Here is a 15,242-nt window from a genome sequence, read left to right as displayed (position 1 = left end):
TGTAAGCTTGTTTTTAAAACATTTTCTTCCGTGTTGCTCCTTTTTTTTTTTTTACAGAGAAAGGGTACATTTCTTATGTTGGTTGCTAATTTCATTCAAAGCCCCTTGCTTAGCATTTGCTAATTTCACTCAAAGACTCTTTCAGGAAAGGAACCATTTCTTACCTCAGTATTTTTCTTTCCCCTCCTTCCTGCAAAACCTCTTCCTGCAGGAATACGTCCTGACGCACACGAGCATGCCCAGCTCCCTCCAAGCTGCTGAGGCTGCCATTAAAAAGCACGAGGATTTCATGACTACCATGGAGGCCAACGGGGAGAAGATCAAAGGGTTGGTGGACTCGGGCCGGAAGCTGATTATGGAGGATAGCCTCCACTCGGAAAAGATCCAGGAGAAGGTCAATTCCATTGACAGTCGGTAAGTTACCCTCCTCCTGGATCAGGAATCTGGTGGTTTGTGCAGCAAAGCCATCTCGACATGAAGTGAAAAGAAATAAAAATTTGGTGTGCTCTTGCCTGAGATGATTCCAGCTAGAAGCTCTGGCTGGTGTCCTCTTCTGAATATCTCATGCTCATCTCTCTCCCTCTCCTTCCCACCAAACAGACACAGGAAAAACCAAGATGCGGCCCAAGACCTTCTGGCTCGGCTCCGTGACAATCGGGAACTCCAGCACTTTCTGCAAGACTGCCAAGAGGTGAGCAATAAGACTCAATAATAATAATAATAATAATAATAATAATAATAATAATAATACTTTATTTGTACCCCGCTATCATCTCCCCAAGGGGCTCGGTGCGGCTTACATGAAGCCGAGCCCACAGCACATCAATAAACAAAGGCAATTACGAATACTCAATACAAAACAGTTAAAAAATAAAATAAATAAAAATTAAAAATAAAATTCAAAACAAAAAATACACAATAAACAATAACAATATTAACATGATACAGCATTTAAAAAACTACTCTAGAAGTGGGGCAGCTGGCTCTCCAATGCCAGAGATGGGAAATGGAGGTGATAACAACAACAACAACAACAACAACAACAACTATTATTATTATTATTATTATTATTATTATTATTATTATTATGTAACCTGTTGTCTCGGGGCAGTTAACAAAAAATAACAAAAATGGCAAACATTCAATGCCCCAAATAAAAAAGTGAAACATAATATAACATAAACTCAATATAAGTTATAAACAACCAAAACCAAGTGTTAGACTAAATCAGTGGTTCTTAACTTGTGGGCCACAGACCACCAGTGGTCTGTGGCCCACAAGAATAAAAATCTGGTCCACGAGCCTCCTTACTCTTTATTTATTTTATTTTATTTATTGCCTCTCCCACCATCTGCCACTCCTTCCCTATCACTGACCATGGTATTTGTTCTCTATCAAAAACTAGAGCTGATGTGGTCTATCCAGTGCGATTTTCTGAATCTGGACCCAAAACCAAATCTAAGGTTGATCAAAAACAGATTCATAATCCCTTTGTACTAAGGTTGGAGAGTGGTCCCTGGTCAAAGCGGTCTCTGGTCAAGTAGCCCCTAGTCAAGTGGTCCCTGGTCAAAGTGGTTCCTGGTCAGAGTGGTTCCTTGTCAAAGTGGTCCCTGGTCCGAGTGGTCCCTGGTCAAAGTGGTCCCTGGTTCAAGTGGTCCCTGGTCAGAGTGGTTCCTCGTCAAAGTGGTCCTTGGTCAGAGTGGTCCCTGGTCAGAGTGGTTCCTGGTCAAAATGGTCCCTGGTCCAAGTGGTCCCTGGTCCAAGTGGTCCCTGGTCAAAGTGATCCCTGGTCCGAGTGGTCCCTGGTCAGAGTGGTTCCTGGTCCAAGTGGTCCCTGGTCCAAGTGGTCCCTGGTCAGAGTGGTCCCTGGTCAGAGTGGTCCCTGGTCAGAGTGGTCCCTGGTTAAAGTGGTCCCTGGTCCAAATGGTCCCTGTTTAGGTGGTCCCTGGTCCAAGTGGTCCCTGGTCCAAGTGGTCACTGGTCAAAGTGGTCCCTGGTCCAAGTGGTCCCTGTTCAGGTGGTTCTTGGTCAAAGTGGTCCCTGGTCAAAGTGGTCCCTGGTCCAAGTGGTCCCTTGTCAGAGTGGTCCCTGGCCCGAATGGTCCCTGGTCAGAGTGGTCCCTGGTCCAAGTGGTGCCTGGTCAGAGTGGTCCCTGGTTCAAGTGGTCCCTCGTCAGAGTGATTCCTGGTCCGAGTGGTCCCTGGTCAAAGTGGTCTCTGACAAAAAAATAAAAAAAGTTTGGGAACCACTGGACTAAATAAACATAATAGACACAAAAATTAAAACAATTAATATAAAATATATTAAAAGCATAATATAATATAGCAGCATCAGCAAGCTGACGTAACTATCTGTTGTCAGGGCAGGAGTGTGTGTCAGATATGCTAATCCTCCTCCTTTCCATAGGCGAGATTATACAAATGAGTCTTTAAGAGCTTCTTAAAGGAGAGGAGGAAGGGAGTTCTTTTTATTAGCTGGACCTGATGGAATGTTGCAATTTGCCACCTTATTAGCACTGAATGGCCTTTCAGCTACAAAGCCTGACTGCTTCCTGCCTGAGGGATTCCTTTGTTGGGAGCTGTTAGCTGGACCTGATGGAATGTTGCAATTTACCACCTTCCAGAGGCGGGGTGCGGCCACGGAGAAGGCCTCTGTGCTGACACGTGCTGGGCCTATAGCAATTGTCTTTTAAAACAGGACGTGCTCTTTGTGCCCAGCGGGACGCCGGGGTGCCTCGGCTGAGAGGCCCTATGGATTTTCCTAAACAAAGTCTTTAGAAACTTGGAAAGTTTAACAAAGTTCTTTATTATTGCTCAGATCTTCAACAAAACACACACATTTTTCTTAACTTGCCCACAAAGGACGGACAGGCTGCTTGCTTCATGAACTATTTCTACACCCTACAACACTAAGCTGTTCTCCTTGCCTTTCCCCAGCTCACCCTATGGATCAACGAGAAGATGCTTTCTGCCCAAGACATGTCCTATGACGAAGCGCGCAACCTTCACACCAAATGGCAGAAGCACCAAGCCTTCATGGCAGAGTTGGCCTCCAACAAGGGATGGCTGGAGAAGATTCAGAAGGTGGGTAAGCGGTCAAAGATCCCCCGCTGAGTTTTATGGCTTATAAGGGACTAGAGCAGTGTTTCTCAGCCTTTGCAATGCTGCGACCCCCTTAATTGTGGTGACCCTCAACCATAACATTATTTTCCTTGCTCCTTCATAACTGTCAGTTTGCTACTATTATGAATTGTTATGTAAATATCTGATATGCAGGATATATTTTCATTCACTGGACCAAATTTGGCACAAATACCCGATACGCCCAAATTTGAATACTGGTGGGGTTGTGTTGAGATTAACTTCACAATTCAGCAGCAGATCAGTTGCACAACTTCAGTGCTTTCCAGTAGCTTCTTCCTGCACAGTATTTTCAGTCACCTGCTCCCACAGCCTGCAGTCACTCTGGAACCTTTTACAGACACTTGAGCACATGCCCGGCCATTGTCAGTTTTACCATTGTCTTTCCCCCAGTCTAGATGATATTACAAACTTACCACAACATACAGTTATATCTTGTCTTAGCAGACAGGTTCTTTTAATTACATATAGCCTTCGACGAACAACATCACAGCACAAGGAGAGATATACACTGTACACGACTTCCTTATATACAATTCATTTACACATAGCAGTCTCTGATTGGTTCCCAACTCATTAACTTAACTCAGACCCAGGATTACATCATTCACAATCACCTGGACTAGGCCAGAACACATTCCCCAAATGATTCCCTATATACAGTTAATGCATGACTCAGCATTTCCAATAGAAGCGCATTAGTAGTGCATGACTCAGCTATATTACATTACAATACATTGTAAAACCTGACAGGTTGGGAGCGAGGGTTGATTTTGTCATTTGGGAGTTGTCATTGCTGGGATTTATAATTAACCTACAATCAATTCGGGAATTGAACCAAACTTGGCACACAGAACTCCCTTTTTTTCGTGTCAGAAGCGACTTGAGAAACTGCAAGTCGCTTCTGGTGTGAGAGAATTGGCCGTCTGCAAGGACGTTGCCCAGAGGACGCCCGGATGTTTTACCATCCTTGTGGGAGGCTTCTCTCATGTCCCCACATGGGGAGCTGGAGCTGACAGAGAGAGCTCATCCACGCTCTCCCTGGATTCGAACCTACGAACGGTCAGTCTTCAGTCCTGCCAGCACAAGGGTTTAAGCCACTGGCCACCGGGGGCTCCGGAAGCTTCCATACTGGGCATTGAGTTTGGGAGTTGTAGTTCACCTACATCCAGAGAGCACTGTGGACTCAAACAATGATGGATCCGGAACAAACTTGGCACAGATACTCAATATGCCCGAATGTGAACACTGGCGGAGTTTGGGGGGAAATAGACCTTGACATTCGGGAGTTGTAGTTGTTGGGATTTATAGTTCACCTACAACCAAAGAGCACTCTGAGCTCCACCAATGATGGAATTGAACCAAACTTGGCACACAGAACTCCCATGACCGACAGAAAATACTGGAAGGGTTTGGTAGGCATTGACGTTGCATTTTGGAGTTGTAGTTCACCTACATCCAGAGAGCACTGTGGATTCAAATAACGATAGATCTGGACCAAACTTGGCACAAATACTCAGTATGCCCAACTGTGAACACTGGTGCAGTTTGGAGAAAATAGACCTTGACATTTGGGAGTTGTAATTGCTGGGATTTAGAGTTCACCTACAATCAAAGAGCATTCTGAACCCCACCGACAATATAATTGGGGCAGACTTCCCACACAGAACCCCCATGCCTTGAAGGGACGAGCTGGCGCCTCCCTCCAGCCTTACCTGGCACATGCCCACTATGCTACCATGTGCCGAGCACGCCTGCTCTCCCCTCCCCACTTGGGGTCTCACAAACAACCCTCCCCTTGGCTGAAAGGCCAGGCAATCACAGCGGAGAAGGACCTTTGGTGGGAGGATTCACCATCACACCTCACTACCTCTGAGGATGCTTGCCATAGATGCAGGCGAAACGTCAGGAGAGAATGCCTCTAGACCATGGCCATATAGCCCGAAAAAACCTACAACAACCCAGATTCACCATCTGTTTCCAAAAAGAAAGAGAAGGACAGGCGGAGAGATCTTCAGCTTTCTCGGCTAAAAGGGTTCCTAAGACCATCATAAATATATGTTTTCTGATAGTCTATGGCCGTGATGGCGAACCTATGACACGCGTGTCAGTACTGACACACGTAGCCATTTCTACTGACACGCGCCCACCGGATATTATTTATTTATTTTATGCCATTTTAAAAAATAAGTAGGAAAGAAATTATTATTTTGCAATGTTACCTAAATATGAAGGAGTTTCATATTTAAACTGAATGATAAATACTATTACTTTGCTATATTATTCAAATATTAAAATGCATTAAATTAAATGTCAAATTTAAAAATATTTAATTATTATTAATATTTAGGTCACATTGCAAAATAATATTGGTTTATTTAATTATTAAGTAAACGAATATTATTTTGCATTGTTTCCTAAATATTAAGGAGTTACATATTTAAATTAAATTAAATGATAAATAATACTTTGCTATATTGCTCAAATATTTCAGAAAGCCTTAAATGAAATGCTAAATTGAATTTTAATTTGACATTTAATTTAATGCATTTTAAATATTTTTAATATATGCCTTTATATATATATATATATGCCTTAAATGAAATCGTAAATTAAATATCAAAATATTATTTTGCAATGTTACTTTATTTTTATTGCATTATTATTATTATTATTAGAAATACATTAAATAGCATATTAAATGCTAGAAATACATTTAAATTAAATTTAAAATAAATAATATTTTGTTGGGTTTTTTAAATTATATTTTTAATAAACACTCCAAAAAAGATATTATTTACATAAAGAGAGGGAGAACAACATGATAAGAGAGAAAGTGGGAATTACAATTATATATTTTTTGTTATTTAAACTAAATATTGCAAAATTATGGTTTTTTTTTCTTGAAGTGACACACCACCTGAATTATGCTCAGTTTTTTTGGCGAATTTTGACACACCACGCTCAAAAGGTTGCCCATCACTGGTCTATGGTGACCCTCCCAAGGGTCCTGACCCCCAGGTTAAGCAAATCCAGATCTCCCACATGCCAGCCCAGCACAAACCACCATACTAGTCCTGTGCCATGGTATTGTTCTAACTCTCCATCTGCGTTTCCATTTTTTTGGTAGGAAGGGGAGCAGCTGGTGTCCGAAAAGCCAGAGTTGGACCCGGTGGTGCAGGAGAAGCTCACGGGGCTGCAAAAGCTTTGGGAGGAGCTGGAATCCAGCACGCAGAGCAAGGCTCAGTGCCTCTTTGACGCCAACCGAGCCGAGCTCTTCACCCAGAGCTGTTCTGCCATGGAAGCCTGGCTGAGCGGCCTGCAGACCCAGCTCCACTCCGACGACTACGGCAAGGACTTGACCAGCGTCAACATTTTGCTCAAGAAGCAGCAGGTGAGCGTTGCGTCATCCGTGGAGACAGAGGAGGGCGGCATCCGTGCCTCTTTTTCGGCAGCTTAAAGTTTCGGGGTTCATGAATCCTCGAGGAGTGGCTTAAAGAGCTGGCTTTTCTCACCCAGATGATGGAGAACCAGATGGCTGTCCGGGAGAAGGAGGTGGAGGGCCTGAAAGCCCAGGCCTTGGCCCTCAGCCAGGAGGACTCCAACATGGTGGAGGTGGATGGTAAACTGCGGACGGTGGAGGACAGGTTTGTGGAGCTACGGGCGCCTTTGCGGGAGCGCTGCGAGAAGCTGCTGGCCTCGAAGGAGGAGCACCAGTTCAACCGCGACTTGGAGGACGAAATTGTAAGTCCTGGGAAGAATGGTGGGGTTGCGGGAACCCAATATCTTGCTTTTGTTGAGGGTCTTGGGGGTACTGTTCTGCAGTGCTCCAGTCCTTCCTGGAGGGTCATACCCAGAAGGTGTTGCTGGGGGACTCTTGCTCGACCCCACAGCCATTGTCCTATGAGGTCCCATAGGGCTCAGTATTGCTCCCCATGTTGTTTAAGCCCCTGGAGTTCGATTCCATCTGTACGCAGATGACGTCCAAATCTATCACTCATTTCCACCAGATGCTAAGGAGGCTGTCCAAGTCCTGAACAGGTGCCTGGCCTCTTACTTACTTACTTAGGCAATCCCACGTTGTCCGAGTAGGATAGTCTTCCAAGATCAGTGTTCTGGCGTTGGCTCCGTAGGTGACTGTGGAGCCCTATTCTTGATCCGCGTCTTCTCCCGCAGTGAGAGCATTGGTTTCCAGGTGGAAAGCAGTCTCGGTTGAGGTTGGCTTGATGCGCCTTCCTCTTGGCACGTTTCTCTCTTAAGCCCTCCATTCGTGCCTCTTCAAATTCTGCAGCACTGCTAGTCACAGCTGACCTCCAACTGGAGCACTCAAGGGCCAGGGCTTCCCAGTTTTCAGTGCCTATGCCAGAGTTTTTAAGGTTGGCTTTGAGCCCATCTTTGAATCTCTTTTCCTGTCCACCAACTTTCCGTTTTCCGTTCTTGAGTTCGGAGTAGAGCAACTGCTTTGGGAGACAGTGGTTGGGCATCCAGACAACGTGGCGGAGTTGATGGCGGTGGACCATCGCTTCAATGCTGGTGGTCTTTGCTTCTTCCAGCACACTGACGTTTGTCCGCCTGTCTTCCCAAGAAATTTGCAGGATTTTCCGGAAGCAGTTCTGATGGAATCGTTCCAGGAGTTGCATGTGACGTCTGTAGACAGTCCACGTTTTGCAGGCGTATAACAGGGTTGGGAAGACAATAGCTTTATAAACAAGCACCTTGGTATCCCTATGGATGTCCCGGTCCTTAAACACTCTCTGCTTCATTCGGAAAAATGCTGCACTCGCAGAGCTCAGGCGGTGTATTTCGGTGTCGATGTTGACTTTGCCTGGCCGCTATGACAGTCTGGATGAGGGCGAGCAAATTGAAGTTGAATCCAGACAAGACAGAGGTCCTCCTGGTCAGTCGCAAGGCCGAACAGGATATAGGGTCACATCCTGTGCTGGATGGGGTCACACTCCCCTTGAAGGCCCAGGTTTGCAGCTTGGGGGTCCTTCTGGACTCATCACTGAGCCTGGAATTCCAGGTTGCAGCAGTTAAAGCTTGTGCGCATTGGGAAGTCAGACTTGGCCATGGTGGTCCACACTCTTGTTACATCCAGGATAGACTACTGCAACACACTCTACGTGGGGTTGCCTTTGAAGACTGCTCGGAAGCTTCAAATAGTCCAACGAGAGGCAGCCAGGTAAATAACTGGGGCTGCATACAGGGAGCAAACAACTCCCATGTTATGCCAGCTCCACTGGCTGCCAGTTTACTACCGGGCACAATTCAAAGTGCTGGCTTTGGCCTAGAAAACCCTAAACCCGGCCCAATTTGCCTGTCTGAACACATCTCCCCTTATGAACCATCACAGAGATTAAGATCCTCTGGGGAGACCCTGCTTTCCATCCTGCCAGAAGGAGGACGAGAAACAGGGCCTTCTTGGTGATGGCTCCCCGGCTATGAAACTCCCTTCCTGGTGAGATCAGGTTGGCCCCCTCCCTCCTGTCCTTCAGAACGATGGCTGTGGGACCAAGCTTTCGGGACAGGGCAATAAAGCGGCAATAGGAAAGATGATCAGGACAATTAGGTTTGACGCGAATGACTAGGACGGTTTTAAATGGTGTATTGTAATATTTTGATAAATGTTTATGTATGTGTATATGAATTTGTGTCCTGGCATTGAATGCTTGCCGTGTATATGCTGTGCTCTGCCCTGAGTCCCCTTCGGGGTGAGAAGGGCGGAATATCAATGTTTTAAATAATAATAATAATAATAATAATAATAATAATAATAATAATAATAAAACTTCCCTTCTGTGCCACAGTTGTGGGTGAAGGAGCGGATGCCCATGGCGGTCTCCACCGATCATGGCAAAGATCTTCCCACCGTCCAGCTCCTGATCAAGAAAAACCAGGTAGAGCTTGGGTGGATAACCATCCCTGTTTCCACTTTCTCGTGTGCCCAGGAGAATGGCTCCTTCCTGATGCTCTCTCTCTTTCCCAGACCCTCCAGAAGGAGATCCAGGGCCACCAGCCGCGCATCAACGACATCCTCGGGAGGTGGCAAGGGCTAGCGTGCAGCGGTCTGGAGGCCGAGCTGCAGGGCCGTGTGGAAGCCTTGCAGGAGATGTGGCAGGAGCTGCAGAACCAGGTGGAGCAGCGGCACGGGCGGCTGGAGCAAGCCCAGATGGCCCAGCAGTTCTACTTCGATGCCGCGGAGGCCGAGGCCTGGATGGGGGAGCAGGAGTTGCACATGATCTCAGAGGAGAAGGCAAAGGTGCGCCAAGCGACAAGGCACATGCCATTGGTTCATATGACGGGAAAGGAGGTTCTGCCTGAACATTAGAAAGAACCTCCTGAACATAAAAACAGCTGTTCAACGGTGGAAGCTCCTTTTTTGGAGGCTTTTAAAGCAGAGTCTGGATGGCCATCTGTCAGGGATGCTATGATTGTGCTTTTTCTGCATGGCAGGGGTTCGACTGGATGCCCCATATGGTCTATTCCAACTCTAGGATTGTATGGTTCGATGATTATGACGGTGATGCACAGGCTGGATGGCCATCTGTTGGGAGGGCTTCGATTGTGCCTTCCCTTATGGCAGAACAGGGAGGGACTGGATGTCCCATGTGGTCTCTTCCAGCTTTAGAATTGTATGGTATGATGATGATGATGATGATGATGATGATGATGCAAAGGCTGGATGGCTATCTGTTGGAAGGGCTTACATTGTGTCTCTTCCAAATCTAAGATTGTATGGTTCAATGATGATGATGATGATGATGTATATGCTGGATGGCCATCTGTTGGGAGGGCTTAAATTTTGCCTTCTCTTATGGCAGAATAGGGAGGGACTAGATGTCCCATGTGGGCTCTTCCATTGATTGTATGGTTCGATGATGATGATGATGATGATGATGATGATGGGTGCCCCATATGGTCTCTTCCAACTCTAGGATTGTATGGTTCGATGATGATGATGATGATACATAGGCTGAATGGCCATCTGTTGGGAGGGTTTAGATTGTGACTTCCCTTATGGCAGAAGAGGGAGGGACTGGATACCCCATGTGGTCTCTTCCAACTCTAGAATTGTATGGTACGATGATGATGATGATGATGATGATGATGATGATGATGATGTATAGGTTGGGTGGCCAGCTGTTGGGAGGGGTTAGATTGTGTCTTCTCTTAAGACAGAACAGGGAGGGACTGGATGTCCCAGGTGGGCTCTTCCAACTCTAGGATTGTATGGTTCGATGATGATGATGATGATGATGTTGATGCAGAGGCTGGATGGCCATCTGTTGGGAGGGCTTAGATTGTGCCTGGATGCCCCATGTGGTCTTCCAAATCTAGGATTGTATGGTTGGATGATGATGATGATGATGCAGAGGCTGGATGACCATCTGTTAGGAGGGCTTCGATTGTGCCTTCCCTTTTGGCAGAACAGGGAGGGACTGGATGTCCCATGTGGTCTCTTCCAACTCTAGAATTGTATTGTTCGATGATGATGGCGATGATGGTGATGATGATGATTATGATGCAGAGGCTGGATGGCCATCTTTTGGGAGGGCTTAGATTGTGCCTGGATGCCCCATGTGGTCTTCCAAATCTAGGATTGTATGGTTGGATGATGATGATGATGATGCAGAGGCTGGATGGCCATCTTTTGGGTGGGCTTAGATTGTGCTTCCTTTATGGCAGAACAGGGAGGGACTGGATGTCCCATGTGGTCTCTTCCAACTCTAGGATTGTATGGTTCGATGATGATGGTGATGGTGATGGTGATGGTGAAAGGGTTTGGAGTGGATGACCCTTGGGGTCTCTATGATGAATGGCATGTTCTCCAGGCTTTGATCCTTCTGCCACTACTACGACTTTCCAAACCAAACCAGAGGTTGCTTCCCTTCCCTAGGATGAACTCATAGCCCAAGCCATGGTGAAGAACCACCTAGTGATGGAGCAAGCCCTGGAGGACTACGCACAGACCATCCACCAGCTCTCCCTCCAGAGCCGTGACATGGTTAACAATGGACACCCGGAGAGGTGAGGAAACACTTATACCCCAAATGCATTTTGAAGCTAAGGCCAGAGAAATATTATTATTATTATTATTATTATTATTAATAATAATAATAATAATAACGATTTATTTATATTCCATCTTTCTCACCCCAAAGGGGACTCAGGGCGGATCATAGTACAGATACACGGCAAACATTCAATGCCGCTTTGTATAGACAATACACAGATAGACAGGACAGAAGGAGGTACCATGGAAGTTTGGACTCGAGTCCAGTGGGTGCTGTTGCTCTATAACGAAGAGCCATAAGGACTTCCCACTTCCTTTTAGTCGCCCAGCATTTTCTGATCTTCTTTCTTTATGGCACTTTTAGCAGTACCTAATTTCTCTAATCACAGCTAAAGCCATTTTCGAATTGCTTAGGTAAACAATGAGCTAGGCTGACAGTTAGCAGCTCACGCCAAACCAGGGCTTCGAACTTGTAACCTTTTGGTGGATAGATCTTATAATTGCTGATGATTTACCAGCTGTGCTAAACCTCCGGCCCACACGATTCATGAAGTTTCTGGCACACAAACAAAGTTTTCACCTTCTGGTTAACTGTCACCTTCTTTTTAGGAACCGACCAATCAGGAACAGTAATCTAAAACCTGGGAACAAACCCATGATTTCCGAGTGCAGGGACATACAGACATTCGAAGTTGCGGATTTTTGGCTCAGAATCGAGATATTCCCGCACCTGAAAATCTCGTGTTTTTTGTCATGTGTATCTATTGCTTCCGTGTTTACAGGGAACGGCGTCTGACCACCTTCCTGTTTGCTGCGGAAGCTCCTGTTGCACTCCAGGACAGGAAAAGCCTGTCCTGACTTTAAACACCACACCGTTGGATAGGAAAACAATCATTTTATTGAAGATAATTAAAAAGCAGTAAAGTGTAAAAGCACTTTAAAGAAATAGGTAAATCCAATTAGGTAGGAAGATAAACAGGAACAAAGTAGTCCAGGGTAGTAGTCCAGCAAAGTCCATGAAACAAAGGCAAAACGTCTCTAATAAAATCCTAAAACCATGAAACAAAAGGCACTTAAACATGAATCTTCTAAGCAAGGCTTCCACGAAACAAGGATGAGATCTTGACTTGATTCCAAATGATGCTTTATCTGACTACATTCCCTGTACTTGGAACTTTTTTCTCTTTGTTAAGCTATCCCAAGCACTCAGAAATTGGTTTTGCTTTACCTGAGATTCCCTTGTCTTCTTCTGTCTCAGCCTGGCAGAACGCCAAAGCCACTGTTCGGCTTTTCTGTTTTGACTAATCTCCTCCCATCTATCTATTTGCTCATTAATTTCTGCAGCCGGGCCAGATGCCGAGCTATTTTCAAACCCCAAAATCATGAGAACTCTCTGGTAACAATTCAGGAAGCACACCATCATCCCCACACCCTTCAGGGACATTCTTATGGGAAACTAAACTTTGAACAGGAATATTCTGGTCATTCTCTGCACCAGTATCATTGACCAAACCATTGCCATCTTGAAACTCATAGACATCTGTGGTGAAGTGTGAATTTTAACCTTTAGTCATGTATGATTGTAGATAAGTGTTTAAAAAGAGTAAGTATTTAAAATAGCATAACTGGGGGAATGGTAGCCAGCTCAGCTCACTCTGAGCCTGGTTGCCATGGGAAAAGGGGCGGAGCCAACTGCCACTTGGCAGGGGAGGCATTTTAAAATGGTCAGTCTGTAGTGTAGGAACTGCAGGGGAGGCTGGTTCTACAGTGTTGAGAACCAGTAAAGCAGTCTGTAGTCTAGGAACTGCAGGGAAGGCTGGTTCTACAGTGTTGAGAACCAGTAAAGCAGTCTGTAGTCTAGGAACTGCAGGGAAGGCTGGTTCTACAGTGTTGAGAACCAGTAAAGCAGTCTGTAGTCTGAGAACTGCAGGGAAGGCTGATTCTACTGTGGTGAGAATCAGTAAGACAGTCTGTAGTCAGAGAACTGCAGGGAATGGCTGGTTCTACTGTGTTGAGAATCAGGAAGGTTTAGGCTTTTAGCCTGTGAGGTTTAGATAGGTCAAGTTGACTTATTTAGATTAGTAATTAGTGTATGAGGAAAAAGGGGAGAGTAACCCAGTAAACATTGTTACTGCAACAGAAATAACATAGGGAAAGAATAAGCTGGTACCTGAAGTGATCTGTTAAGTAAGAAACACATTTGAAAGGAAAATAAGTTTAAAACCTGTCTAGTGGAAGGAACAGTCCTCTCAAGAGTTGTCTTATGAAAAGTTATAAATGTAACCACTGAAGAAATGTGCCTCTAAGAGTTAAGAAACATTGAAACCATCAAGCTTCTTCTATACTTCAACAAACTTGTTACAGTTTCTTTTAAAGCCAAGTCTCTGTTTCGAATACTTTCAAGTCAAGCCGCGCTACACATTGAAGAAAGACCAACAAAATAGTACAAGCTGTTAGCTGTGTTATCAATTTAGTAAATCCATTACAAATAGTAGGAGACCCTGATAAATCGGTGATGTCCCTACTACTGCTTCTGGTGGTGTCTTTACAAAGTGGTTGCTTCGTTACAGCATCACTCCCCACATTCCTGTACCTAAAGATCGCGAGTTTTTTGCTGTTTGTAATGCTTCCTCCCGCATTTTGAGGGAGCGGTGCCTGGCCACCCTCCTGTTTGTTGCAGAAGCTCCTGGGATAAAGATACTGTCTGGATGAGCCCTTCGTCTTACTCTCTGCTTCTTTTTCCCCTCTTTTCTGGCAGTGAGCGGATCAATCTCCGTCAAGGCCAAGTGGACAAGCTCTACGCCAGCCTGAAAGACCTGGCGGAGGAGCGCCGTGCTAAGCTACAAGAGCAGCTCCGGCTCTGCCAGCTGAAGCGGGAGGTGGACGACTTGGAGCAATGGATCTCGGAGCGGGAAGTGGTGGCCGCCTCCCACGAACTTGGACAGGACTACGAACACGTCACTGTGAGTTCCCTCTCCGAAGATGGTGCTAGCTCTTAAAGTTGGTCATGGAGTGGAGTGTCTGTGTGCCAGATTTGGTCCAGATCCATTGTCGGTTGGGTTCATAGTTCCCTCTGGATATAGGTGAACTATAACTCCTTAAATTCAAGGTTAATTCCTCCCAAACTACACCAGTATTTTCTGTTGGTCATGGAGGGCCTGTGTGCCAATTTTGGTCCACATCCATTGCTAGTGGGAGTGACTCGACTCTCTGTCGTACTTCAAGGTTGGGGACCACCTCTGTACTTAACACACACTCCAGCCCAAGGTAAAATAGCAAAGCAGTTTATTGAAGAATATATATGAAAAGCAATTCAGCAAAATAGTATTACAAAAAAAAAAAAAAAAAAAACAAAGTCCAAAATATCAGGAATAATTCACAAAAATCAAAATACCAGGAATACAAAAGCAGAATAAATCCGAAACATGAGATTCAGGAACAGTCCTCAAAACTTGGAATCATGAGACATGAACAAAAGGGAACATGGAACATGGTACTAGAAATCCCTTGACTTGACAATAGATCTATACTCCAAACCCATCTGCTGGGCTAACTAATGTAGAGAGAAAATCATGCCTTCTTCTCGGGGAAACTGATAAGGACTTTTTCGCTAATAGGTGGCTTAATCTAATAATAATAATAATAATAATAATAATAATAATAATAATAATCCTTATTTATTTATACTCTGCCACCATCTCCCATCTCCTCAATGGGGACTCGGGGCAGCTAACATGAGGCCAAGCCGAAAAATAATACAACAAAATAATATACAAAACAATAGAAAATTAAACACAACAAATATATAATACAACAAAATAAAATAGACAATGCAAAATAACATAATAAAATCAATCACAAATGTGCAAGATAAAATGTTAAAAGTGTTAAAACCCTGAAGTAGAAAAAGTGTATTTGTAAAGGGGGAGCAGTGGGGCTTGCCCTTCGTACTCTCTCTTGAGAAGCTCTATGTTGACGGAACCTAAATCTCCTATCTAACTGCTCATTAAACTGTTCACCTGGATTTTCATTGTCATCCTCTGAGCTCAGATCTGTTTGTGGCCTTGCTTCCTTAGCGAACTACCTTT

At 44.9% G+C, this 15,242-nt stretch overlaps 1 protein-coding gene across 4 annotated transcripts in view; it reads left to right on the top strand.

Annotated features, from left to right (window-relative positions):
• SPTBN2 (spectrin beta, non-erythrocytic 2) overlaps nt 1–15,242 on the top strand; it is a 136,490-nt gene that overhangs the window by 104,415 nt on the left and 16,833 nt on the right. For all 4 annotated transcript variants that reach the window (XM_060758372.2, XM_060758373.2, XM_060758374.2 and 1 more), the window contains 9 exons: nt 212–414; nt 601–691; nt 2,937–3,083; nt 6,271–6,534; nt 6,660–6,884; nt 8,948–9,037; nt 9,127–9,399; nt 11,038–11,168; nt 13,913–14,117. In XM_060758372.2, coding sequence (XP_060614355.2) covers nt 212–414; nt 601–691; nt 2,937–3,083; nt 6,271–6,534; nt 6,660–6,884; nt 8,948–9,037; nt 9,127–9,399; nt 11,038–11,168; nt 13,913–14,117 — 1,629 coding nt within the window. The remainder of the gene's footprint in view (nt 1–211; nt 415–600; nt 692–2,936; nt 3,084–6,270; nt 6,535–6,659; nt 6,885–8,947; nt 9,038–9,126; nt 9,400–11,037; nt 11,169–13,912; nt 14,118–15,242) is intronic.

Source organism: Anolis sagrei, chromosome 12, assembly GCF_037176765.1.
Source record: "Anolis sagrei isolate rAnoSag1 chromosome 12, rAnoSag1.mat, whole genome shotgun sequence".
NCBI classification, from domain to species: Eukaryota; Metazoa; Chordata; class Lepidosauria; order Squamata; family Dactyloidae; genus Anolis; species Anolis sagrei.
This window is presented reverse-complemented; position numbering and strand designations above follow the sequence as displayed.